Genomic DNA, 26,491 nt, shown 5'->3' on the forward strand with positions numbered 1-26,491 from the left:
CAGGGCCCATGGCCTGCCGGCAGCCATCCCTGTGGGGAGAGGCAGGAGCAAGCTGGGGGGGGGGGGGGGGGACTTTTTTAAAAAGGGTTTTACTATAGTGATTTTCAGGTTTTTATGTTAGATGCAATGTTTTAGAAAGAGCTGGGCTACTCCTGCCTGGGGCTCCCTGCTCTTTATACACTACTGCAGCACACCGGCCCCTGCAGCCCTGGACCCACTGCATGGCCCATGGGGCAGCCAGAGCCTCCACTGGCAACCTCTTCCTTTCCTCCCCCCCGCCCCACAGCTGCCTCTGCGTTGCCTGCCTGGGCTGCTCTCTGAGCTGCTGGCGCCCATAGCAGCATCTCACTTGGTATCTGTTCCCCTGCAGGCTTACCTCTTCCCTCGAGTGCTTCCCGGCAGAGGGGCCTGGGGGCGGCCTGGCGCCCACCCTTCCTGAAGCGCACTGTTGAAACACTGAGCCTAGGGCTCCAGAACTGCAATGGCTTATTGCCTGCTGCTAATATGCTGGGTGGGATGAGGCCAGTACCTTGGACTAGCTGATTGAGGTGCATGCCTCATCCTGCCTTTAAGGTGGCATGGGCATGGGCGAGAGGGTCTGGGCAATGATCCATAAAAAGGGGCTAGGGTGCTAAACCCTCACCCCCCTGGCTGGAATGTCTCTTCGAGCCAGGCCTGGGGGCCCAGCATTCCCTGCCAGCAGCCCTTCACCAGCACTGACTTGGGGCCAGGCAGCCTGGCTCAGCAGATGGTACTTTCCCAGCACAACCTGCCCTTCTAAAGACAAAGGCAGCTGAGCTGGGGAGAGACTTGGCTGATTACACCTCATGCCTGCTAGACTCCGCTTTGTGTTTCTGACGGTTTTTCCCACATTTACAGTGCTGTGCGGGTATAGTGTTTTGTACCTGTGCTGCTGGGAGAGCTTGGCCTGTCAGCCAGGGCACTTCACCTCTGTGACAGGTGGTCTCTCTGGCAACTGGAGCAGGCCTGTTGACACCTGCCCCAGGCAGGGTGGTTACACTGATGCAAGCTGGGCATGTCACATACCCCAGACTTGAAGCCTCCTGGGGTTGAGCAGCAGCCCGGCTGCCCCAGGCAGGAATCCCCCTGCACTGGCTTCTAGAGCAGGGGTTAGGACTTACCCTCCCAGCCAGCCTAGGGAGCTGAGCTAGGCCACTGCCAGGGTCTGCTCCCCTAGCAAGCTGCACCTTTCGACTGCTCTGAGCATGCTGGAGGTGGGGCTCTGCCTGTTTGCACCTCTGTTCCCATCACTGAGTGCTGCTTTGTAAATAGCGTCCCTGATCATGAACCACTGTGCACCTTATCACTACAGCACCCCCCGCTTGGTTATTTATTCTCATACTGTCCCTGGCCTGCAGGGGCTGGGCTAGGGCTCTGTACACTGCTCCACAGTGGGGAGGAGGTTTTAGGCGGTTCTGTGCTAGCATGACAAGAACTGCATGGTACGGTTTGACTGCAGCATGGGGGCAGCATCTCTCTGCTCAGGCATTTGCTTGTCTAGTGCCTATTTTAACCTCCTCCACCCCCTTTGACCTTTGCCTCCCCTGGCTGGTAGGGAGGGAACAGTGTGGAATGAATTTGTTACTCATGGTGCCTTTAAGTGTACAGTTCAGCTCTGGAGGAAATATATTCAGCAGTTCTTCAACAGGGTGTACTGTACTTGTGTTGAGAGCAGTGCAGCTAGCTCCTCCTTGCAGGAATGCTTGCTCAGGGTCTTATCACCTTTACAAACCCACAGCCTGTGGGACCACAGCAGTGTTATAGGAGGCAACGGGGGGCTAGGAAGAACCTGCAGAATGCTTTTAGCAAGGGAAAGATGATTGATTGGAGTTCTCTGGCTGGGGCAATTTAAACCCCCACACTGAAAAGGAAATCTCTTTCTGCCCCAGCCATGTGTTCAGCTCCAAGCCCAGGTGTGGCTGAGTCTCTTTACATGTCATTACCACCCCCAACAGTGCTGCAGGTTGGGCTGGATGCTGTCCTGGGCCAAGGCCTCAAAGCCTTTCTCCACCCTTTGTAAAGCCCTTGGCCCTTTCAGCTGCTCTCACTTCTCTACAGCACAGATGTAAGTGTTCCATGGGCCACAGACCACGTCCTCCACCGAGAGCCCGTTTGCAGGGAAATAGCCCACTTGTCTTGGCTGGTCAGAGCTGGCTGTGTCAGTGTGGCCAAGCTGCCCGTATTTGCCTGCAGACAAAAACACAGCTGCTACATCCACCCCACCTCCTGCAGCAGCAATTCTGCAACACCCAGCCCCAGGAGGGCGCTGCCTTCTCTCATGCAGGGCCTTGGGCAGCTGGAGACTGGGAGGACTCTGTTGTAGGAGCATTTACATTCACAAGCCCGAAGAGCAGTGCACCATCCTCACTTACCCCAGCCCCAGGTGTAGAGCTCCCCTGTCCCTGTAAGCAAAGACAAGAATCAGCTGTGGGGGCTACAGGAGAGAGGGTCTGTCCTCCCCCCAGTTTTGGGCCAAGGGCAAAGTTTTGTCCAACAAGCAGCACAGGGGGGCAGTAGAACTTGCTTCTGTGTATGCTTCTCCCCTGGGTCCCAGGCTGACTGTTACGCACGCTGCTTTATGCCCTTAGTCAGGCCAAGGAGCTGAGTGCAGCAGACATGCCCTGGGCAGTCAGTTCCCTCGAGGCAGGGGTGTTAATTCAGGGCAAGTTCCCGCCCGAGGTTTCACATTGGAACATCACCTTCAGTTGAACCAAGCAAGTTAATATATAGCAGAGGTGACCATCCTTCCCCTGGAGCCTGGGCCTGTTCAGTGCAGCCAGCCTCCTTCCCCAGGACAGGTGGGAATTGCTGAAACCAGCACAAGGCATTAGAGCAGCGGTAGGCAAACTACAGCCCACGGGACCCTCCTGCCGCAGCCTGACCCGGTGCTGTGCGGTGGTGTGGCTGGCTTCAGCTGGGCAGCGCAGCTGCCTGCCCTGTGCTCCAGACAGTGTGGTAAGGGGTCCAGGGGGGCAGTCAGGAATGAGAGGAGGGGTGGATGGGGCAGGAGTCCCAGGGGGGGTGGGATAGAGGGCAGGACTGGGCCACGCCTGGCTGTTTGGGGAGCCACAGCTCTTTGTACAATTTCAGAAACCCAATATGGCCCTCAGGCCAAGTGTGCCCACCCCCACTTTAGAGCCATCCCAGCTCTACAATCAACACTTCACCACCGCCCTCCTTGCTGACCAGCCCCAAGCCCCTGTACTTACGGGTCACAGCAGCAGTGTGGCGGGAACCACAGCTGACCTTGCTGACCTCTGAACCCTCAGGTAGATCCAGCAAAGCGGGGAAGGCCTGGATTGAAATGAAGTCACCTGCTTCAGCACCCGGTGCTGCCTTGGGACTGACCAATTTCAGCTCCGCCTCTCCTAGGAAACGGATTCAAAATCCAACTCAGGTGGTGGAGCTGGAGAGCAAGGAAGATGGGGGCCTCTTTTGGCTGGGGAGGGTCTGACCCTCCCCAATGCAAGAGTAACCAGGCTGTCACAAGGGGATTTCCCTCACCGGTGCACAGGCAGGCTGAGCTGGAGCTACCCCTCTGAAAAGCCTGGGGCCTCCAGGGGTTCCCAAAGCCTCACCGGCAAGCAGCCAAGGAAAGGCAAGTTGCCATAAGAACCAAGAAAGGCCAGCAGCAGCAGCTCTCTAAGCCTCCACCCACCAGCCAGGACTCAGCCTTCGGGCCTGTGCCACGTGGCAGGGTTCCTCACCTGCGCCGGATTCCTCATGCTGGGAGACAGAGGCTGCGGCTGGTGGCCTTTTTTCTGCCAGTGCTTTGCAAGGTAATGCCAGCTGCCCCGATTCGTTCCAGCCCCAGGCATAGAGATCACCTCCCTCTGGAAGAAAGAGAGAAGTGATAGCCGAGAACAGGACTGGGACCAAGGTGTTTCTCCGTGAGCATTCAGAGCTCCAGCTCCTGGGCAAGCAGGGGCCCTCAGAGCCCTTCCCCCCTAGAACTTTGCGCATTGCTGTAGAGTCTCCCCCAGGAGCTAATCCACCATCACCCCTCAAGTAGTTTGGAGTGGGGCGGCCCTTTGGCCCAGCCGAGCATTCCCCAGGAGCAGGGATGGAAACAGCACCAACTCCGCTCCCCCCTTGGCACCAGCGATCCCCCTTTTAGCCACACTGACCAAGCCCCCACCCTGTTGCTACTAACAGGCCTGGGCGCGGGGAGCGGCCATTCCACCCCTATGGCCCTTACCGCTGACACTGACAGAATGCCAGCCTCCAGCTGCCACGTCCCCCATGGGCACACCATGCAAGGCCTCCACGAGCCGGGGCTCCGACACCGGCTCCAGCCCCCCGTGCCCCAGCTGCCCATGTCTGCAGGGAACACACACGAGACTCGTTTCTGCTCTCGATGTCTGCCCCTTCCCCACAGCAACCCCCCCCCAGAGGGACCAGCCACCCCTACTCCATGTATCTTCCACAGGGATGAGCCACCCTGCCCCATGTATCCTCCCCTCCCCCCAGGGATGAGCCAACATGACCCCATGTTCTCCCCTCGCGCCCCCCCCCACAGGGATGAGCCACCATGACCCCATGTTCTCCCCTCCCCCCCCCCTGCAAAGGGAGCAGCCACCCTGCCCCATGTATCCTCCCCTCCTCCCAGGGATGAGCCAACATGACCCCATGTCTTCCCCTCGCCCCCCCCATAGGGACCAGCTCCCCCTCCTCCTCTCTGACCCAGCCCCCAGCAGCGCAGTCTCCTTCCCCACCCACCTGCCGGAGCCCCAGGTGTAGACGGTCCCGGCGGGGCCCAGCAGCGCCGCGTGCTCGTGGCCCAGCACCAGCTTCCGGGCCGGCAGCGGCAGCGGGTGCAGGAAGGGCGGCCGCGGGGTCACGTAGCCGCCGGGGGCCAGGGGCAGGGGCCCGGCCGTCTCCCCTGGGTGCAGCCGCCGCCGCCAGGCGGGGCCCCCGCGCAGCCCCGCGCCCCGCGCCCAGGCCTCCAGCGCGGCCCCTCGCAGCAGAAGCACGTGGCTCTCGGAGGGAAGCAGGTCCCGGCAGCGCCCGGGCAGCGGCGCCGCCAGCAGCCCCCGCAGCACCAGGCGGCCGCGCCCTGCGGAGAGAGCGGTCAGGGGGGGTTCTGGGGGGGGGGGGCGGTACGAAGGGGGGGTGGTAGCGAATTGGGGGCGGTACCGGAGCGGGGTTGGGGCGGCACCGGGGGGGGGGCGGCACCGGAGCGGGGTTGGGGCGGTACCGGGCGGGGGGGGGGGGCGGCACCGGAGTCTCACCCGTCACCAGGCCCGTGTAGCTCCACGCGGGCCGCACCACGCGGATCCCGCCCGGCTCCGGCTCCAGGCGCCGGGCCCCGCCGGCCGGAGGCTCCGCGACGCCCCGAAACCCGAAAACGAACCAGCCGCGCTGGGGACCCGGTTCCGCCATCGCAGCCAATCACAGCGAGCGGGAGCGACTTCCGGTCACATGACGTGACAACTCCCCGCCCCTTTTGCCAGATGGGGAAACTGAGGCCAGGTCTCCCCCTCCCCCATCCATTTAGGTGACGTGCGACCCCGGCGCTGTTCAGCCCCAGGCAACCCGCGTCCCCCCAGCCGCCAGGCCTAGAAACCTCTGGCCCAGCCCGGCCCCTAGGGTGGGGTGACCCCCCTCCCCGGTCTCTCCCCACCCCAGTTAAAGGAGAGCAGCCTGGGTGGGACAGCCCCCAGGAGAACCCCCACATCCCCTCGCTGTTACAAGGAGGGACCTTCCTTCATGCTGGGTGGGCCCCAGCCTCGGGGTCCAGCCCCGCTCCCTGCGACTGATGAACCCCCAGCCCAGAGCTGTTCCCCACCCTAGCCCCTTCCCCACTGTGAGCCAGGCCCCTGCCCTTAGTGCTTCGCTTTGGTAAGTTCAGGCCGCTGGCTGGAGGGGGTGGTTTTATTAGGAAAATACAATACAGTGCATACACGGCCTGCTTTCCCTCACCCCCCACCACCACCACCGCCGCAGAGGTAAATGCAACAGACAGGCTACAACCCCAGCAGCGGGGCCAGCGCTCGCTCCTTCACAAGGCATTCAGCAGCACCCGGAGGCAGGAGAGAGAGGGTTGATCCAGCTGCTCAGACCAGTCAGGGGCACATCTACGACCCCAAACAGCTGCTGCATTCAGCCACTCACCGCCTCGGGGAACAGCAGGACAGCGCCAACTGAGGGTGCTGCCCCTCCGACCCCAACCCCACATAGCCGCTGTGCCTGAAGAATGCCCTCTCTGCCCCTCCCCGCCAGCCCAGAGCAGAGCTGTGGGGGTCAGAGCGCTTGGAGGAGACAGACAGACACGTGTTAGGCACCAGAAGAGAGGTGCAGGTGCAAATGCCCCTCCTGGGGGGCAGCAAGTGTAGTCTGGCCCCCAGCTCAGCATCCATCTGCGCTGGGAGCACACGCGGGGGCATTGCTCAGGCAGGCAGAGACAAGCACGGGGTGCAGCAGGACTTGGATGCCTGCAGAGAGCTCTCAGCGGAGGCTGTGAGGGGAGGCTGGCAGCTCCAGGCTAGACGGGAGAGTGTCAAGGGGACCCTGCAGCAGCTCGTGGGTGCAGAGAAGAAACGTACCTGAGAGCATTGCAGAGCACCCCTAGGCAGGCCCTGCCTCAACTGCACACACTCTTCGGTTAAGACAAGATACAACAGGCAGGTTCGGCCCCCCTCATGGCCACCTGCACCCCAGGGGCTCCAGCCTCTGAAGGCAGCGTCTTTCCCTAGCAGCAGCTGGGTGTGTTACAAGCCCAGAGCAGTGCGTGCACAGAGGAAGGAGAGCCCAGACAGGACAGCCCGTCACTCTCCATTCACGTTGGGTTTGATCAGCCCACATGCCACGGCCCGCGCCAGGCACTCCTTGGCAGCTTGGGCCACACGGGGCTTGTCGCGCTCCTCCTTGGCGAGTACGGACAGGATCTCCAGCATCTCGCTCTCCATGAGCTTGGCTGCAATCTCCCGGCCTGCCATCATGTTCAGCACGATCACGGCGCCACGATGCTGCAGCTCCTCGTTGGGGCTGAGCAACAGGGCCTGCAGGATCTCCAGCCAGTGATCCGTCTGGGGGGAGACAGGGAGACGGGCTTGAGCCAGGCCCTGAGCCCCTGTATGGGCTCAGAACCTGGGCGGGGAGCCCTCCAGCACACCCAGGCTACTCTCGGAGCCGAAACCCCAGCCCGGAGTCCTGCTTCCTGGACAGACCCACAGACCAGCTGCTGCTGCCCCCTCTGGCACTTGTACCGTCCCTGAGCCTCAGCCGGCTCCCTCTCCTTCCCACAACATGCCAGAGAAACGGAGCTGGCTGCCTGCCGCAGCCAGGACATGCTGCTCCTTCCTGCTCTGCCCTGCAACTTGCTGGTGCCCCAGCACAGGCCCAGCCACCCTCCCAGCACTCATTGCAAAGTCACAGGAGACTGAAATTCCACACCAGGATCCCACATTCTGTGCCCCTCCGCAAGGCCAGCAGCATGTCCCACCCCGCAGGCAGCCGCAGCAGACCAGCCGGGGAAGGAGGCTGAGCTCGTTCCGGCCCGTGTTAGAGCATGGGGGCGGGGTGGGGGCACTCTCACCACTTGGGTGATCTTCCTGCAGATCGGGGGCAGCAGCGAGGTCAGCATGGCCAAGGTGCCGGAGGCTGCTCGCCGCAGCTTCTCGTCGTCCTCCCCACTGTACAGAACCAGCAGCTTCAGCCGGTCGCTGCCCTCGGCCAGGAAGAGCTCCTGCACCTGCAAGCCAGAGCCAGAACGGGGAATGCCCTCCTGCCGGAGGGCGGGCCCTTCCCCCAGACCCCCGCCCTGCCCATGCCGGCCCTCACCTCCGTGCTCATGGCCATGTTGCACATACACTCAGTGGCAGCCAGACGGAGCAGCTCGTGCTCCTCAAACATGTAGCCCTCGATCATGGGCACTGCTTTCTCCTTCAGGATCTTCTGCCTGCAACAAGGAACAAGTGAGCGCCCTGCTCCCACCTGGGACAGAGGGTGGCTTTGGTGCTGGGTGAGGGGGGTCTGCTAGCAGTAGGGACCCGCCTGACTGCCAGGCGCGATGCAGCTCCTCCTACCTCAGCCTCTCACTGATCCCGGCCAGATTGGTTAACGCCATCAGCCCCTCAAAGTTCTCCAGGCCTGTGCGGTGCAGGTGCAGGAGACTCACCAGGGGTCTGACCACCTCATAGATCTAGGGAGCAAGGCAGCCGTCAGAGGGGCTCAGGCTGTGGCTGCAGAACCCCCAGACATGCCATGCTGCAGGGACTCCCCCGCACGGGCAGCAGATCTGCCACCAAGAGCAGCTCAGACTCAGCCAACATGAGTCGCTGCCTCCCTGGGGAGGAGCAGCCGCGAGACCCCTGCCCTCCCGGAGACCCCCAGTATGAGGAAAGTCCCAGGCAAAAACTCTGCCCAGGTGTGGACTGCTGGGGGCAGCCCCTCCACCCCAGAACAGCACACGCCAGGCCACACTGACCCGCTCTCCAGGGAACGCCATCTCAGGGTTGGAGGTGATGGTGATCTTCGCCAGTGCCTGCGCAGCCTTGGCCTGCCCCACCTCGGTACCCTCCAGGGACAGCGGGATGAGTGTCTGGGGGGGCAGGGCCGTCAGTACAGAGCCAGGGCCCAGCAGCCCTTCCAACACCCAGCTCGCCCGCAGCGCACGCAAGGAAAGCGCCACCCCCACCCTGGGTCCCTAGAGAGAGCCCCGCCTGGCCCACATGTGTAGGGGCTTTGGCAGAAACCCCCAACCCCTGCAGGGCCATTCGCTTCCCTCCCGCCTCATGCTATGCACCCAGCCCACAGGGGGGCACTGTAGAGAGACAAGGGGAGAAGCTGGGAACCCTGGCATCTCACCTTTCCCCCTCCCTGGGCCACCACGCTGCCTCTGTCCGCTGCTTCCTCCACCACGGCCAGGAACACCCTGCGGGCAAAGAGCAGCAGCGGCCGCTGCAGTCAGCACAAGCAGAGACAGGGAGGGCGCGAGCACCCAGCCCCCTCGCCAGGTGCAGATCCATGCTCGCACCCTGGGGCTCCCTGCACTGGGCAGGACCCCACAGTGCCCTGCTCCCATGCACAGGGGAACCCAGAACCCACTGGCCAGCTGGGCATGTGGCTCAGAGGGCCAGCCAGCCACCCCCCCACGGGCACAGCCTCACCTGGAGATCAGCTCCCGGCAGGAGTTGGTCAGCGCCGGGTTCTCACTCTTCACCATGCAGGTGAGAGCTGACACCACACCGGCAGCCAGCAGCTTGTGCACCCGCCGCCTCACACAGCCTGGCTCATCCTGTGCGGGGAATGACAGCTACACAGTACACACAAGGCTCTGCCCGCCCCAGGCCCCCGCTGACACCCATCAGCCCCTTTCCTCCCAGGGGGCCCAGGCCACACTGCCAGGCTCCGGCAGGGTGCAGAAATCCCTTGGGGCGCAGCCCAGCCCCTCTCCTGACCTTGGGGTGCTGCTCTGGGACGTGCTGCTTGGCATACTTGGCCAGCTCCAGCATCTGGGGGTCTGGCTCCTCGTGGTCGTAGCTGTTGGTGCAGTTCACCAGCGTCGAGGCCACTGCGAACAGCACACTCCTGTCCTCTGACTGCAGGGAACAGCAGGGGACGCTCAGCAAACCGTGCACGACGAGTGGGATTCACCGCTAGGCTGGCTGGCCCCACGGAGCAATCGACTGGAAGCAGCTCCCAGTTCTGCCCCACTGAGCCATGTCCCCCCACGTGCTATCCTGACACCAACACAGCCCCCCTCCCCCCAGCGCTGCCCCAGCAGCAGCATCACCGTGGCCAGCTGGAACATGGCCTGCACAGCTGCCTTGTCCTCCACAAACTCCTCCTTGACGTCCGCGTCGAAGGTGAGGTAGGCCAGGCCCTCCACCGCCCAGCGCCGTGTGCCCGCGTCGATCACCTCGTTACACAGCCACCTGCGGGAGGGGAGCAGCCATGAGCCTGCGCCGGCACCCCTCTGTGGTGGTGGCAGCATGGGGGCTGGGTGGTACAGGATTCACCTGGACACCCCCCCTCCCCCCCGGCACCCACCCTCAGATGCTCCCCTGCCCCTGGGACCTCTCCCCACCCCCCAGGCCCTCACTTGCGGCACTGCTTGGCCAGTTTCAGGGTGGAGCCCTCGGCGAACTGCTTCATGCTGAAATCGGTGCCTCCGGCAGAGCCCAGCTTGCAGAGCCCCTGCAGCAAAGAACAGCACGTCAGGCCAGCCCCTCCCTGCCCCCAGCCCCTCAGCATGCCTTGGGGGGACCCTGCCAATGGGAACCCCCACCCACCTGGGCTGGACACAAACTCATCAGCCCAAGGGCTTCCGCAGGCCTGCCATGGGCCCTGCATCCACACACGCAGCCCCTGAACGCTTCCAGCCCTGTGAGAGCCTCTCCCGCTGTGCCCAGATGCAGCAGCTCAGCCTCCAGCAGGACACTCTACCCTTCAGGGACAGCCCCCCTCGCTGGGCTCCTCACCACCAAGGCCCGGATGCGGATGCTGTCCCTCCCGCTGCACTTATAGATGTTCTTGAGCAGGGTCACCCCGTTGGCCGTGATGAAAGACGCCCGCTTGGCCTTGTCAGCAGCATGGATCAGAGCCTCCACGGCCACCAACTGGTCGACCTCCCGCACGGAGGCGCACAGAGCCAGCACGCTCTCCATGATCCCCTCCAGCTCCAGCACCTGGTTCCCAGCTTCCGAGGGGCCCTGCAGCAGGCACGACACCGTCTGGATGGCACGAAGCTTCCCAGCCAACCCATGCCCCTCAAACCAGCTCCTGGAGGGGAAGAGCAGCAAGAAAGGCTAACCCTGCCCGGGGGCATCAGCTGTAGCCCCCACCCGCCCTGCAGGCATGGTGCCAGCAGCAGGCCCAGCTCCAGCCGTCCCACCCCCAAGAACAGCAAGGCTGGTAGCTCCTTTCCTCCTTGAGCTGCCAATCCCTGCCGGGCACAGACCCCAGGAGCAGGGAGCATTCCTGCCAGCGGTCAGGGAACGGCCTGGCCGAGGAGAGGTGGCGCCCAGGCTGTGCCCAGGGCATGGGGCTGCTCCTCACCTGACATAGTCTTCGCACAGCCGGTGGAAGGTCTCCCTCTCGGCGTCGCACTTCAGGTCACCGTAGAGCTTGCTCAGCAGGACAGCAGCGCTCATCCGGCTGTTCTCTGTCGCAGGCAGGCTGCCAGGGGCCTCGCACACCGTGCCCCCCACTTCTAGGATCTTCTTCAGGCCTGCAAGGGCAGGGCGCTCAGACACCGCCCTCAGCAACAGGCTCACGAGCTCTCAGGGAGCAGGCGACTCTGGCTGAGCGAGGGACCCATGCCAGCACAGGCGTGAGGGGGGGAGCTGGGAGGGGTGTGGCAGCCCTGAGGGTGCTCTGAGCAGCTCTTACCCTGGTCGATGACCCAGAGGGTCAGGCTGTTGTTGGGGTCACGCAGCGATTTCCGCGGCACCACTTTGATCAGGAGGTTGAGGGTGTTGTTGCGGCCGTGGGCCGAGGCCCCCTCCCGGGTCAGCATTTCCAAGAGGTGCGCAATCAGCAGCTTCAGCTCCTTCGAGGGATCTGGCAGACAGCAAACGCCAAGAACGTCAGTACCCCCCTCCCCGCCCAGCCCCTGGCCCCCCTCATGGGCAGCTGGGAGCACAGAAAATGGTGGGATGAGGCACAGAGCCCAGGGTACCCCAAATCACAGCCCCAGGTGTTCCACACAGGCCCCTTCTCCGTCCCTCCTGTCACAGGATGGGCACCCACAAAGTTGCCTGGCACCAGGGGGACATCAGAGAGGCTTGTGCCAGGCGATCCACCACCTGCCACTGGAAATCCAGGGACACGGGTAAGGTCTGGCCAGGACATGGCCTCTCTGGAACCTGCCGCTGAGCAGAGAGAATGGGTCACTCACCCAGCACAAGGGCTTCCTCCTTGACACGGAAGTCCCTCTGCAGTCCCTCCTTCAGTGCGTCAAACATGACCTGCAGCAGGTTACAGGCCGCCAGAGACACCTGCTCGTGCTCCGCTCCCAGCATCGCCGAAATGCGTGGTGCCCCCAGCTCCGCGAGGATGGCCATGGTCTGTGAGCACAGCAGAGCAGCCTGCTAGAAGATTGCTGAGAAGCCCCAAGCCCCCCCAGCGCTGCCCCTTCACCCCACACTTGGCCCCAGCAAGTCCCAGCTGCCCTGTGCAGATACCCAGCAGTGCCTGCCGGGGCCAGGGGCACACACCCCCCAAATGCTCTCGGGCAAGCGCTAGCCACGCTGGCAAAGGGAAGGGAGGGATCTCGCCAGCTAGACAGCAGGGTGGGGACAGACGGGCACTACAGCCTGGGAGCTGGCCCTGCAGGAGGCGGGCTGCGGAGTCAGCGCCAGAGGAGAGCGAGGCAGGAAGAGGCTTCACGCCGGGGCGGCCAGGCTGTGCTGGGCAGGCGCAATGCGGATCAGCACTGACAGCCCCCCCCTTGCTGCAGTCCTTGACCCCAGCTACAGAGGTGGAGCCGGGCAGGCTCCTCTCTCCCACCACAGCCCACACAAGGGGATGGAGCCCCGGCCAGGCCAGGCAGCAGTGGCCCCGGTTACTGCACCACTCAGCAGCGTCAGTAACTGCAGGTCGCAACCCCCAGGGTGAGTCTCCCACCAGCACACCCTGCAACCCAATCCACTGGTCCCGTGGGGGGCACACGTCTGCATGGGGCACAGGCCCCAAGCCCTGGGAGCAGCCCACACCTACCCGCGAACGGTGCCCGGAACACAGGCCAGCCAGAGTGCGCAGAGCCGCCAGCATCGCGTCCTCTCTGCCCGTGTCCAGCATGAGCAGCAGCAGCCGGACGCCGTCGCTCTGGAAGATCTTCTCCGCCCCAGCCTCTTCCCGGGCCAGCACAATCAGGTTCTGCGCTGCCTGGGAGACAGGAGTCATATGCAGCTGGCAAGCTGCATTCAGCAGGGAGGCCGCGGGGCTGAGCACAACCCAGGGAAGGAGCCCAGGGAGTGAGGAACCTCACTGGCACCAGCAGGCAGGACACCAAGGGGTCCCAGGTGGAATCACTGCCTGGGCAGCCAGCGAGAGGGGGCCCCCTTGGCTTCCAGCAGCTCAGACCTGCCAAGCCGGAGCCTCCTGCTCCTGCAGCGGGAACACAAGTGCCCATGCCCAGAGCCACAGCAGCCTCTCCCACCGCCCCGCAGCTCATGCTTTAGTGAGCAACATCTGCCTAGGGACTGGAACCCACCCCCCCACCAGCACCTGCCCAGCTACTCCCACTCCCCCGACAGTCTCCCCTCCCCCACCATAATTCCCCCCAGCACCCCATCCAGACAGTCCCCCTCCCCCATCACATTCCCTCCCCTGTCAGCACCTGCCTAGCCACTCCAGCTCCCACCCTCCACCCCCACCACATTCCCTCCCCTGGTCACAGCCAGCTCCCACCCCCACACCTTGCCCTGTGGCTGCTCAGAGCTGGTACCTTCTGTTTTTTGTCTGTGTCTGTCTCTTTGGGGTCCAGTAAGATCTGAAACATCTGCTCTACTTTGGAGTCCGTGCACGACATGAGCTTCATCTGAGACAGACGGAGGGACAGGTTAGTGACGGCCTCTATCACCCTGCAGTGGGAGTCCAGCCTCGGCCTGCAGATGGGTCAGCAGCCCGGCCCCGCCTGGGCCGTGAGCAGCAAGGCTTCTCAGAGGCCAGTACAGTGCTGGCAGCGTTGGCCCTCCAGAGCCCTCGCCCAGGCCTTGCTGCGCTCACCTTCTCCTGCATGCTGCTCCCCAGGTCGTGCAGTGCCTCCTGGAAGGCCTTGTTCTTGGGCTCCAGGCTCATACATCTGCGCAGGTCGTAGACCGCCTGGTCCAGGCGGCCCAGCTTCTGCAGCGCCTGGCTGCGGCGGAACAGCGCCTTGACGTCGTGGCCATCGGCTTCGATGGCTGAGCAGAGACCAGAGCACAGTCAGAGGGGGCCTTTGGGCCCGCTCCCCCTACCCCCAACTGGGGAAACAGCAAGCTGACCGACAACCCGCCCTGCCGTACCTTTAGATGCATCAGCTTCTGCCTTGGCATAATCTTCCTGCAAAGAAGGGAGGCAGGTGAGAGAGGCGGGTCGCCATGGTGTTAGAAGCACAAGACGGCCAGGCTGGGTCCCGCTAGCCTGCAGGCCTGTCATGGACAGGGGAGGTGCTAAAAGCCCAGACCAGAGGAGGAGAGACTGACCTGTCCACAGGGGGAGGTTCCTGGATTTTCAGATATCACTGAGCAGATGTTTCCATGGAGTTGCCATGGTGACAGATAGATTTTTTTTCCCCACTGTTCAGCTCAGCCCACCCTGCCCAGGACATCCCTCCTCAGACCAGACCAGCACCATGGGCCCTGCTGGCCTCACAATGCAGGAATCGCCTTCCCTCAGGCCCACCGAACTTCCACTTCCATGGCGCCACCTGCTCTGGGGGTCTCCGGATCCCCCCTACCCCCAGCTCGGGGGGCTCAACCCACACCCCAGCCACACAATCACTGGCGCCGCCCCTCCTGCCCAGAGCAGCTTGGGGCTCCCTGGGGAGGGGACACACGCTGTGTAAGAGCAGATAAGGTGGAACCTGAAAAGTGGGGAGTCACAGCAGCCTGCTGGGCCAGAGAGCCCCCCCTTCCCCCCAGCTGCAGCAGCAGCAGGCTGCTCGATGCATCCCAGAGACCTGTCGGCGGGCGCAGAGGTTGTGACTCCCGGTGCCCAGCGAGGGCAGTTGGAACATTGGGCTTCACGCCCGTCCCTGGCCGGGGTCACACGTGTCACCGCCCGGCCTCCCGGCTACTCCCGCTGGCGCCGGGCAGTGCTCACCAGCCCTTCCCGCCCAGGAGGGAGCCCCGAGAGCCAGAGCAGGGACGGGAAAAGGCCCGTTATCCACCTGTCTAGGTCTCACCCTGCACCCATCGCTCCCCTACCCAAGTGCCTTTTGCTTGCCTCGGATGCTGACTTGGCAGGAGAGCCTTGGCAAGCTGCCCTGGCTTCCCGCGCCCGCTGGCCCAGGGATCCCCACCTCGGGGGGCAGGAGGTGCCGCTAACCCAGACAGCTCCGCTGAGTCAGCGGCCTCAGGCTGGCGGCGCAGCGGGGCGGGCGCCACGCGGGTCACCGAGCCCCACGCCGGGGCCCCCCGGCTCACCAGTTTCAGGTGGCAGGCGGCCCGGTTGCGGTGCAGCACCGCGCGCTCCGGGGGTCCCGCGCCCAGCTCCAGGGCCCGCGTGTAGGACGCCAGCGCGGCCGCGTAGTCCCCGGCCTGGAAGAGCCGGTTCCCCTCCTGCCGCAGCTGCCCTGCCGCGCCCTGGGGAAAGACACAGTCAGAGGGGCCAGAGCCCCGGAGTCCGACCCCCGAGTCCGTCCGTCCGTCCCCCCGGGAGCCGGGACCCCCCCAGTCCATCCGTCCGTCCCCCCCGGGAGCCGGGACCCCCCCAGTCCGTCCGTCCGTCCGTCCCCCCGGGAGCCGGGACCCCCCCCAGTCCGTCCGTCCGTCCGTCCCCCCGGGAGCCGGGACCCCCCCCAGTCCGTCCGTCCCCCCGGGAGCCGGGACCCCCCCAGTCCGTCCGTCCGTCCCCCCCCCGGGAGCCGGGACCCCCCCCAGTCCGTCCGTCCCCCCGGGAGCCGGGACCCCCCCAGTCCGTCCGTCCGTCCCCCCCCGGGAGCCGGGACCCCCCCAGTCCGTCCGTCCGTCCCCCCCCGGGAGCCGGGACCCCCCCAGTCCGTCCGTCCGTCCCCCCCCCGGGAGCCGGGACCCCCCCAGTCCGTCCGTCCGTCCCCCCCCCGGGAGCCGGGACCCCCCCCAGTCCGTCCGTCCGTCCGTCCCCCCGGGAGCCGGGCCCCCCCAGTCCGTCCCCCCCGGAGCCGGGCCCCCCCAGTCCGTCCCCCCCGGAGCCGGAGCCGGAGCCGGAGCCGGGCCCGGCGGGTCACCCACGGCCGCCTCCATGCCGAGTCCGGACGCCGAGCCGGCCGCTCCCTCCGCGCAGTGACGCGCCGCGCCGCGCCCCGCCCCCTGCCTCGCCCGGGCCCCGCCCCCCGCGCGCGCGGCGGAATGACGCCATCTGTCAGCGCCCCTCCCCGCCTCCCGGCGGCCTCGCTGGGACGCCGCGGACGTAGAGGCCGGCATCACGTGACGGGCTCAGGGAAGGGGCGGTGCTTAACCTGGGGGTCAGGAGCCCCGCCCGCCCTGGCCCCGCCCCGAGCGGCAGCGGCCGAGGCGGCGCCGCCCGTTGACTCTGGACCCTAACGATGACGCGCCCCTGTCCAGGGGCCGGGCCGCTGCGCTGCGCCCCCGTGTGGGCGGGGGGGAGCCAAGGGCGCAGCCTGGCCTCCCCCCGGCCGGGGGCGGGGTCTCTGAGCCCCCGGCCAAGGGAGCCAGCTGGGCTCCTGGGGCAGCTGTGCCTAGGGGGGCGCCGGGGGTGATGGGACCTGCACGTGGGACAGCAGCAGGGGTCACGGGAGGGCTCATTAGGGTGCCCAACTTTCTAATCGCACAAAACCGAACACCCCTGCCCCAAGGCCCCGCCCCTTCTTCCAGGCTCCACCGCCGCCCGCCCCTCCCCCTGCCGCCGTCGCCCGCACTCCCCCACCCTCGCTTGCTCTCACCAGCCTGGGGCAGGGGCCTGGGGAGCGGGGCGGGGGCAGGCTCTGTGGTGGGGCCAAGGATGAGGGGGTTGGGGTGTAGGAGGGGGCTCAGGGCTGGGCAGGGGCTTGGGGGTGCAGGGTCCTGGCAGTGCTTACTGTGGGTCTCAGGAAGCGGCCGCCAGGCCTCTGCAGCCCCTAGCTGCATGGGTGTGGGCAGCCAGGGAGGCACAGCGCGCTGCCCTCATGCCTGCAGCCACTGCCCCCGCAGCTCCCATTGGTCACGGGTCCTGGCCAATGGAAGCTGCGGAGTCGGCTCTCGGGGCGGGGGCAGCACACGTAGCTTCCCTGGCCGCCCATGCTTCTGGGGTTTGCAGGGATGTGGGCCACTTCCGGGAGCTGCGCCGAGCTAGAGCAGGCAGGGAGCCTGCCTTCGCCCCGGGGCCCTGCTGCACCGCTGCCCGGACTTTTAATGGCGCCAATCGGAGCCACCGGGGTCCCTTTTCAACCAGGCGTCCCAGTCGAAAACCAGATGCCTGGCAATGCTAGGGCTCAGGCAGGTGGCACTGGCTGGGCTGGAGGGAGACTGACCCTGGGCAAACATCAGGCTCCAGTTCCAATTTGCCACATGGCTCAGCCACCTGTGCTGAGTCCTCAAATGGCACAACTTGGCTGCAGCCAGACCTGCAGCCCGTTCACCACAGACCCAGCAGCTGGGACCCAGCTCACCACAGTTCACCAGTTCACCACAGACCCAGGCCACCGGCTCAGGAGGCAGACACTGCAGAGGTGACCAGGTCGGCTGGTGCCACAGAGGGGAGGGCCACACCCACAGCTGTGCAGTGAGCATTCACTCCAGCAATGCAGGAGTGTACACACACGCACACCCACCCATGCACACGCCCCTCCACATGCACACACACACCCCTCCACACACCCCCACACACGCACACCCACACCTGCCCACATACATACACCCATGCACACCCCTCACACCCACACCTGCACACCCACACATGAACATGCCACACCTGCACACGCACATGTGAACATGCCACACCCCAAGTGTGCACCCCCCCCACACACACCCCCATGCTGACGCCCATCACACATAACCCTGTGGACCTTCCCATGCTCCCTTGAACAGGTGCACAGCAGCTGGACTGGCCACGGAGGAGCAAGGACCCCGCCCACAGCCCTCGGTGCCCAGGGTGGGGATCGAGCCACAACCAGCAATAAATGGGAACTGAGAGTGCGACCAGCTGTCACCTTTACCTGTGAACGAGGAGCTGCAGGCAGCCCCAGGGACCCTGAGCACAGATGAGCCATGGGCGGGATGAATCGGACAAGGGCCAGGAGACCCCCGCCCTGCCCAGCTTGTGTCATCGTGTGACTCCACCCCACTACACACACCCCAGGGTTCCTCTCTCTCCAGAGGTCACATCCCAGACAGAGCACTCGGGGGCAGGGCTTGGCCTGTCAAGCAGCTTAGGCACTTTATAAGGGCCAGGCCAGGCCAGGCCAAACAGCGCGGGGCTGAGGCATGGGCTGGCTTTATCGCAGTGGCAGCGTGCCAGGCTCTGCTAACATCACCTCTGTAATACCGACAGCCGACACGCCCTCTGCCCCAAGCGTCACCCCACAGTCACTGTGGCACCTGCTCGTCACACTTGCTGTCCTGGCTGGGCTGGGCCGTGGGTACAGCCAGCTCCTGCCGCTGGGTCCCTCCTCGCGCCAGGCCGAGCCGCGGGCAGCTCCTGCCGCTGGGTCCCTCCTCGCGCCGGGCCGGGCCGCGGGCAGCTCCTGCCGCTGGGTCCCTCCTCGCGCCGGGCCGGGCCGCGGGCAGCTCCTGCCGCTGGGTCCCTCCTCGGGCCGGGCCGGGCTGCGGGCAGCTCCTGCCGCTGGGTCCCTCCTCGCGCCGGGCTGGGCCGCGGGCAGCTCCTGCCGCTGGGTCCCTCCTCGCACCGGGCTGGGCCGCGGGCAGCTCCTGCTGCTGGGTCCCTCCTCGCGCCGGGCCGGGCTGTGGGCAGCGGTGCGGGAAGGAGCTGGCCAGGTGCTTGCCCAGACGGCTGCTGCTCGGGAGGCTGTAAAAGCAGCGCTGGTTGAGTCTGCAGAAGTGGAGGAAGTCGAGGGTCATGAGCGTGAGGACGAGAAGGCCGTAGAGCCCCACAGCCAGCAGGGGCAGTGGGTTCCTGGGGGGGGAAGGTACAAGGCAATAACTGTGTTACACTGGGCACGATACTGCTACCAAGGGGTGGCTTCCACTCTCCCAGGGGAACCCAGATGCCAGGCGGTGTCCCCCACTGGGCACTATTGGGTGCCCCCAGGCGGCCCTGTCCTACTTGCAAATCTTCTCCAGCTCGATGCCAGGGGGCGTCATCCCGCTCCTGGGGAGCCCGGTGCTGCTAGGGAAATGTATGGACCCCGGTGCTCAGCAGAGGCACTGCCCATGGACCCCTTGTGAATGGAGAGTCGCTGCTTTGCAGCTGCTGCTGGAAAACAGGGCTGGGCATGAGTCATTAATGCCCATTAATGAGCTCCAGCCACTTGAATGGATTAGAGAGGCATGATTTTCCTTTACAACATAAGAACGGCCAGACTGGGTCAGGCCAACGATCCATCTAGCCCAGTATCTTCTGGCAGTGGCCAGTGCCAGATGCTTCAAAGGGAATGAACAGAACAGGGCAGTTATCAAGTGATCCATCTTCCACTCCCAGCTTCAGGCTGTCAGAGATTTAGGGACATCCAGAGCATGGGGTGTGTCCCTGACTGTCTTGGTTTACAGCCATTGATTGAATAGTCGTAAGTTCGTGCAGGAACTTCTCTAGTTCTTTTTTGGACCCTGTTATAGTCTTGGCTTGCACAAAATCCCCTGACAAGGAGTTCCACAGGTTGACTGTGTGTTGTGTGAAGAAGTACTTCCTTTTGTTAGTTTTAAACCTGCTGCCTAATAATTTCATTGGGTGACCTCTAGTTCTTGTTTTCTGAGAAGGAGCAAATCACACGTCCTTATCTACTTTCTCCACACCCGTCCGGATTTTACAGACCTCCATCACATCCCCCCTCAGTCGTCTCTTTTCTCAGCTGAACAGTCCCAGTCTTTTCGATCTCTCCTCATCCAGAAGTTGTTCCATCCCCCTCATCATTGTTGTTGCCCTTCTCTGAGCCTTTTCCAAGTCTAATGTGTCTTCCTGAGCTGGGGTGCCCAGAACTGCATGCAGTATTCCAGGTGTGGGCGTAACAGGGATTTATATAAGTTTCAGAGTAGGAGCCGTGTTAGTCTGTATTCGCAAAAAGAAAAGGAGGACTTGTGGCACCTTAGAGACTAACCAATTTATTTGAGCATAAGCTTTTGTGAGCTACAGCTCACTTCATCGGATGTATTCAGTGGAAAATACAGTGAGGAGATTTATATACACACAGAACATGAAAAAATGGGTGTTATCATAAGTGATCACTCTCCTTACAGTGTGTATGGTAACACCCATTTTTTCATGTTCTGTGTGTATATAAATCTCCTCACTGTATTTCCCACTGAATGCATCCAATGAAGTGAGCTGTAGCTCACAAAAGCTTATGCTCAAATAAATTGGTTAGTCTCTAAGGTGCCACTAGTCCTCCTTTTCTTTTTAGGGATTTATATAGTGCCAATGTAGCTTTGTGCCTGTCACAGCACGTCTTTCCAGGGCTTTTCTGGCTCATGTAAAACCAGCTCATGGTCCTTGCAGCTCTGCCATTCCCAAGAGCCCTAAGCCCCTCTTTACAGCTCACCTGGGTGGCTCCCAGGGTCCAGGCGCACCCGTCAGCATGCAGTGTTCTGCGCTCACGCTGCACTGTGCGTGGTGCAGGGCCACGACAAGTCACGCGAGGTTTGCCCCTCCAGAAGGGGGTGCAAACATGGCTGGCATTAGAACCTGAAGCAGCCCCTCCCCTCCCGCAAGTGCACACACAGACCAGGCACTGCTGCTTACCTGAGTCTGGCTGGGGTGGGCACGTTGGACAGATTGACCCTTCTCAGGCTCTCAAACTCCAGCTGGGGGCAGCAGGATTTCAGGGCATGGTCTCCGTGGCGGCAGCAGTACCTGTGTGCAGGGGGGTCAGTGAGTCGTGGGCAGTAGAAACCGGAGTGGTAGCGCCCATCAGGGCTGCGATATCCCTCGCAGAGGTGCAGGTTACGGGCCGAGGCTGCAAGGGGAAGTCCCAGCCAAAGAGACTATTCAGAACATGAGCCAAGAACAAGAGCTTGGCCTACCACACGGTCGCAGCAGATAACAGCCTACAACTGCTACCAGCTGATGGAGTCCCCCCTCCCCCCTTAGCTCAGGTGGGGAAGGCCCATGCTCACAGACCTTTGTGGGAGGCCTGACACCAAGCAGGGCCAGCCCAGTCTCAGGGGGCCCCAGGGTGACCTCATTCTCAACACCACCAAGAGGAGAACCCTGACAAAATGCTCTGACTGGCTGAAGCTTCCCAGGGCTCTGTGGGGATGGGCTGGGGAGAGCCCTCCTGGGAGACCGAAGCTCTTCCAGGGGATGGCCAAGAAGTGGCTACAGCTGGCCTCCGAGCCGGGTGTGGCCTGGAGAAGCTCGCTGAATCCTCCCCCACAATCCGACCTAGCCTGGGACCCGCCATGCACAGGGACCCCACCCTGTGGCCCTCAGGCTCTGGGCTGCGCAAGCCGGAACAACTTGCTCGCCCACGTACGCTGGCTAGAGGGGCTTGCTTCACGCGCCTGTCAGCGGCTCATGAGCTAAGGGTGGCCGGCCGGTGGCTCCTTGTGGGCACCCTAGTGTTGGCCATGGTAGGGCAGGGTGCTCACCCCATGGGCTGTGACCCTGATTGCCCAGCACAGCAGGGGTGTCAGAGGGCCTGCAGCACCAAACCATGCTGGCCTCTGGCGCTGGCTCCCATCTCACAGTGCCCAGTCCTGGTGCTGCACCCTCCAGCATGGCTGGCAGGGTGCCTGCCCGATACGCTGAGCCCAAAGGGACCCCTGGTGTCACTGTCAGCACTCTCCCCAAGGACGAGAGTTTGGCGGGGGGCAAAGGAGACTGCCCACGTGGAGGGGGCGGGGCAGTGTCCTATGTTAGTCCTGACCAGGCTGGAGAAGGGAGTTGAGGAAAAGCAGGGCAGCAGGGGAAATGTGGCCCGGCTTCACACCCAGCTGGGCACACTTCCCAGCCCGGCCACACCCCACGGAACAGTGCACCACCCCTGGACACGCACCGACATGCCTACACGAGAGACTCCAGGGCCGTGCCAATCACACCTCTGCCCCGGCCTGCACCAACCCCTTGGGGCCAGACGCACACTTGCCCCCCGGAATGAGCAGCGTGAATAGCGCTGTGCGACAGCAGAGACCTAGCAGGGTGGGAGTCAGAGCAGTTTGGGGAGTTGACCAGGGTGCCATGCCTGTGCCAAGGGGGTTGCGGAGCTGAGAGGGCATTGTGCCCATGCCAAGGGGGTTGGGGAACCGAGGGGGTGCCCTACCCATGCCGAGGGGGTTGGGGAGCTGAGAAGGCACTGTGCCCTTGCCAATGGGGTTGGGGAACCAAGGGGTGCCCGACCCATGCCGAGGGGGTTGGGGAGCTGAGAGGACACTGTGCCCGTGCCAAGGGGGTTGGGGAGCCGAGGGGTGTCCTACCCGTGCCGAGGAAGCTGGTAGGCAGTGTTGTGCAGAGGAGGCCCCCCAGCAAGAGTCTGTGCAGCATCTTCTTGTCTGCTCCTTGGGCAGAGGCAGCTCAGGCTCCAGTCTGAGGAAACAGAAACCACGGCCCCTCCTGCCCCCGCCTCCATCTCGGGCCCAGCAAGCGCCTCTCCCTCGCGCAGCCATTAAGGCCTCTCCGCAGGAGCCTTCTGCACTTACTGCCCGGCTCCACTGGGACCCGGCCGAGCCAAGGGGGCGGGCACATCACTAATGAGCCTCTCCGGGAACCAGTGCCCGGTGGGGCAGGAGGCTGCAGGCACTTTTGAGGCTGGTGTTGGCATTCCTGAGCCCCACTTGTCAGCCAAGAAAATGGGTGCTAGTGACTCCCCCAGGCAGGGCCGGGGCAGTGGCTCCCTGGGGAGAGAGGATCTAGGGTGTGGGCTGAGCAGGGCAGAGAGAGGAGTCCTGGAGCAGCCTAGCCTGGGCAGATAGGCAGTTCTGTTCATAAAGCCAAACCTGGGGGCGACAGGGGTTCTGATTCAATGCAGGAGGGGAAGGCGGCTCTGGCTGGAGAGCAGGTGGGGAAGGGCACACAGAGGAGTAGGGAGTGCTATGCCAAACAAGTCCAACCGTACCCAGCTCTGGGTGGCGAGGCTGGCATGGGGTGGCCATGCTCCTGCCTAGGGTGAGAGGCCCCTCATCCAACCCCCTGTGCCAGCACCTGGCAAGGCTGGGCCCTGGTCACGTTCCATGGGGCAGAGGCAGAGCTGTTACCGCATGGCCTGGAGAATGGCAGCACAGCAGGGATGGGGGGCACCGGGGAGGGGGGACAGCAACAAGATGGCCTCTCAGAAGACCCCTGCCAAGCAGGGCAGAGGGAGAACCAGCCCAGCCCAGCCCAGCCAGGGCCTGCCAGGACAACCACTCTCCTGCCCTTCCCCACCCAGGGGCAGGGCCTTGGGCCCCCACCAGAGGCTCCAGTAGTGGTGGCTCAGGAGCCAGAGCCGCTAATTGCTGCACTTATAGGTGCCCTGCGGATGGGGGAGGGGGTCAGCGTGCCAGCCCCTTCCTCCTGCCGCCCGCCCCACCCACAGAGCAGCCAGCCCTGGGGCACCCTGCACACGGGCTGCCAGGACCCTTTCACCTGTGCACACACGCCCCAGCTGCCAGCAGAGACCTGCCTGGTCTGTTCCAGCCACCAGCACTGCTGCGAGCCACCATTCCCCTCCACTCTCCTGCTTCAGGCTCTCTGCAGACTCAGGCAGGCCTCCTGCCCCTGTTACCTGGGGGCCAGTCTGGGAGGTTCTCCTACGCCATGGGGCTAGAGCTGTTCGTTAGGGGGCAGCACAAGCCTGAGCCTGGCATTGTACCCAGGACCATCCCATGCCCCAAGGCCACTGCCCAGCCCCAGCACTGAGCTCCCATCCCACAGCCTTCAGTTTAGTATGTGCAGGGTCTCCTGGTGCTCCAAGCTCACAGCCCTGGGACAAGGGCCCTCTAGCAAGCAGCCTGCAAGGAGTATTGCCAGACCGTGGGGCCTGGCTTGGCAGGGACGGGGTCCAACCAGGAGGGGGAAGCTGCTGCGGGGAAGGCCTTGCCGCTAGCTGTTCCGGGGCACTGAGGACAGGAGCCAGCGCTGCTGTGTGCCAAGAGCAGAGACAAACAAGGCAGAGCGTGGCCTCCTGCATGTCCCATGGGCAGGGAGCTGTGCTCAGCACTACCAGAGGCAGCTGCAGGCACCCTCCTGCCCCACCCCCTCCTTGCAGTAATTAGCCCTGGGGGAGGCCAGGGCAGTTCCACAGCCCCAGGGCCGCACCGTGTAATGACACTGGCCCCATAGCAACCAGAGATGCTCAGGAGGCTGCTCCTGAGGGCAGATTCCCTGCACGCACCCAGCTGCGGCCAGGAGCTGTGGCGGGGGCATGGCGGCAAGGAGCCACATTCAGAGCCATTCCCACAGCCCCGCAGCCAGGCCAGGGGAGCAGCAGTGATGGGCAGTGAGATTGTTAGCCTGGGGCAGCCCCGTATCCATCTAGCTCGGTCCTTGGCACTGGCTGCCTCTGGGGGAGGCACAGGAGCCCTGCTGAAGGTAGCAGTGGGATAACCTGCCCTGACAGGCCATCCCTTAGCCCTGGATACAGCCGTTGGGCTTGGCCCCTGCCCTGCAGGAGCCAGCCAGGTTGCTTCTTTGTACCTTTCTCATTCTCCGTAGAAACATCGGATTCTTTTTTAACCTTACCCAGCTCTTACTCTAGTGGCAGTGAGTTCCACAGACTACATGTGCATTCTCTAAAATATTCCCTTTTGCTCACTGTCAGTTCCTTTGGGTGCCCCGTTGTATCTGTGTTGTGACCAGGGGAAAGAGCAGCGGCTGGTCTCCCTCCCCTCCCGGTCTCTACTATCCCTCTTTCACACACCTCAGCTTTGTCTGTTTCTGCTCCATCCCTCCGAGGCAGCTGCCAGAGAAAACAGGTCAACAAGGCAGGCACTATAATGCTCTGCCAGCTAGGGGCTGTCAGCCTGGCCGTGGAGTTTAGTGGAACTGGAATTACCAAGATTTGGGTCTCAAATCGAGATGAACAGTTGGTTAGAGGGCAACTGCGCTGCTGCCCGGGGGGACACAGTCTGGCCAGACAGCTCAGCCCCGAGGGAGAATGGGGCCTGGAACTACGGCTCCCAGGAGGGGCAGGGAGGGGTCTACTAAAGAACCAGCGCAACCCTCTGTGACGTTATTGACATAATCTGGGACTGTATAGATCATTGTTGCAACCAAGGTCCTGTAGTGGCACCAAATCTTATATAAAGGGGGTTAAATGAGGTGTCCAAGACAAGGTTATGGTTTGCTGGTTATGGTTATGCTGTCTATCTGTGTGTATCATTTCTGTAGTTAAAGTTATGAATATTGGCTCTATACTGTCTGTATTTCAAACTTGTGCTATGCTTCTGGGTGACACCCCAGACAAGTTGGTGTCAGCTCTGCCTAGCCTGCTTGATGGCCCATTAAGGACCATCAGCGATACATTGAGAGAAGGCAGATACGCCTTGTGACTCAGCAAAGTGTGCAGGGACTTGCCCATGTGACTCCAAATTCCATTTTGCTGTAATTTTCCACAGTAAGAACAAAGAGGGGTTCTTACACCTGGAAGAGACTATAAAAGGCTGATGCCTCATCTCCATCTTGTCTTCAATCCTGCTTCTTGCCTCTGGAGGGAGTTTGCTACAAACGGAAGCTCTACACAAAGGACTGAAGGACCCACCCCAGCTGGGGATGTTCTTTAGAGACCTGATTTGAACCTGCAGTTTATGCCATCACTGCTACAAGCCTGAACCAAGAACTTTGCCATCACTGTATGTCATTGATTCCATTTCACCAATCCTAGCTCTCATCTCTATCTTTTTCCTTTTATGAATAAACCTTTAGATTTTAGATTCTAAAGGATTGGCAACAGCGTGATTGGTGGGTAGGATCTGATTTGTATATTGACCTGGGTCTGGGGCATGGTCCTTTGGGAACGAGAGAACCTCTTTTATTTTACTGGGGTATTGGTTTTCATAACCATTTGTCCCCATAACGAGTGGCGCTGGGGATACTGGGAAACTGGAGTGTCTAAGGGAATTGCTTGTGTGACTTGTGGTTAGCCAGTAGGGTGAGACCAAAGTCCTCTCTCTCTGGCTGGATTGGGTTGCCTTGGTGTGCAAAGAAACCCCAGCCTTGGGCTGTCACTGCCCAGCTTGAAGCAATTTGTCCTGAATTGGCACTCTCACGCCAGGACCAGCATTGTTACATCCTCCGCTTTCCCACCTTCCCTCACTGCTCGTAACAGCCAGGAACAGTGAGGGGAGCCACTCAGTCCTTACTGCCCCCGGCTGGGCGGGGGCAGCAGGGGACTCGGCTGGGTGGAGGGGCACTCGCTCCTTAGCACCCCCTGCTGGGTGGGGCTGCAGGCTCTCAGGGAGGGCTGGAGAAGCCTCCCTCCCTGACACTGTGGGCTCAGTCAATAGAAGCTGCAAGAGAACCCCCCAGAGCAGGAAATGGAAGGGGGGTGGGCGTCCCATCAGCTGAAGGGAAGGGGGCAGAGGCCCTTGGAGCCCCTGCCTCCTGCAGGCCCAGAACCAGCACCTCTCGCCCCGGGATCTTAGCCCCCGGCCTGGGTCAGGGCTCTCCCCACACACTGGAACCAGCAGCAAGAGCCACAAACCAGACACAAAGCGGGAGGTGCAAACAGGCCTTTTCTTGCCTAAAAGCTGACGACAAACTCAGGGAAATTCACAGTCTCCAGTTCCATAGAGTGTCCATTAGAGCTGCACTGTCCCGT

General features: G+C 63.0%; 3 protein-coding genes across 5 annotated transcripts; all 3 read right to left on the reverse strand.

The window, feature by feature from the left end:
* Positions 1-159: 159 nt before the first annotated feature.
* On the reverse strand, positions 160-6,380 carry RCCD1 (RCC1 domain containing 1). The gene is given in 10 exon segments (XM_074964524.1): positions 160-2,208; positions 2,394-2,423; positions 3,231-3,389; positions 3,729-3,854; positions 4,220-4,341; positions 4,741-5,077; positions 5,253-5,405; positions 5,408-5,452; positions 5,455-5,537; positions 6,136-6,380. Coding segments are annotated over 10 exon segments (1,443 nt in total). The 3' UTR covers positions 160-2,065.
* Positions 5,933-18,201, reverse strand: UNC45A (unc-45 myosin chaperone A). 3 transcript variants are annotated; one of them, XM_074966711.1, is made up of 20 exons: positions 18,186-18,201; positions 15,096-15,254; positions 13,974-14,010; positions 13,696-13,871; positions 13,415-13,507; positions 12,685-12,852; positions 11,864-12,032; positions 11,356-11,526; positions 11,023-11,194; positions 10,446-10,746; positions 10,067-10,161; positions 9,758-9,899; positions 9,423-9,563; positions 9,132-9,259; positions 8,830-8,896; positions 8,450-8,563; positions 8,049-8,164; positions 7,804-7,921; positions 7,559-7,714; positions 5,933-7,049 (listed from the first exon to the last, which is right to left on the reverse strand). In XM_074966711.1, exons 4-20 carry the CDS (start codon positions 13,765-13,767, stop codon positions 6,789-6,791), a joined length of 2,484 nt encoding a protein of 827 aa, XP_074822812.1. In that variant the 5' UTR covers positions 13,768-13,871; positions 13,974-14,010; positions 15,096-15,254; positions 18,186-18,201; the 3' UTR covers positions 5,933-6,788. The 3 variants fall into 3 exon arrangements, with proteins under 3 accessions (XP_074822812.1, XP_074822811.1, XP_074822813.1); XM_074966710.1 differs by lacking the exon at positions 18,186-18,201 and adding an exon at positions 15,882-15,928; XM_074966712.1 differs by lacking the exons at positions 15,096-15,254; positions 18,186-18,201 and adding an exon at positions 14,896-14,946.
* LOC141994320 (uncharacterized) lies at positions 18,174-26,461 on the reverse strand. Its single transcript, XM_074964525.1, has 3 exons — positions 22,173-26,461; positions 20,500-20,713; positions 18,174-18,720 (listed from the first exon to the last, which is right to left on the reverse strand). The coding sequence occupies exons 1-3, from the start codon at positions 22,237-22,239 to the stop codon at positions 18,174-18,176; spliced, it is 828 nt and encodes a 275-aa protein (XP_074820626.1). The 5' UTR covers positions 22,240-26,461.
* Positions 26,462-26,491: the final 30 nt, after the last annotated feature.

Source organism: Natator depressus, chromosome 10 (assembly GCF_965152275.1).
Source record: "Natator depressus isolate rNatDep1 chromosome 10, rNatDep2.hap1, whole genome shotgun sequence".
NCBI classification, from domain to species: Eukaryota; Metazoa; Chordata; order Testudines; family Cheloniidae; genus Natator; species Natator depressus.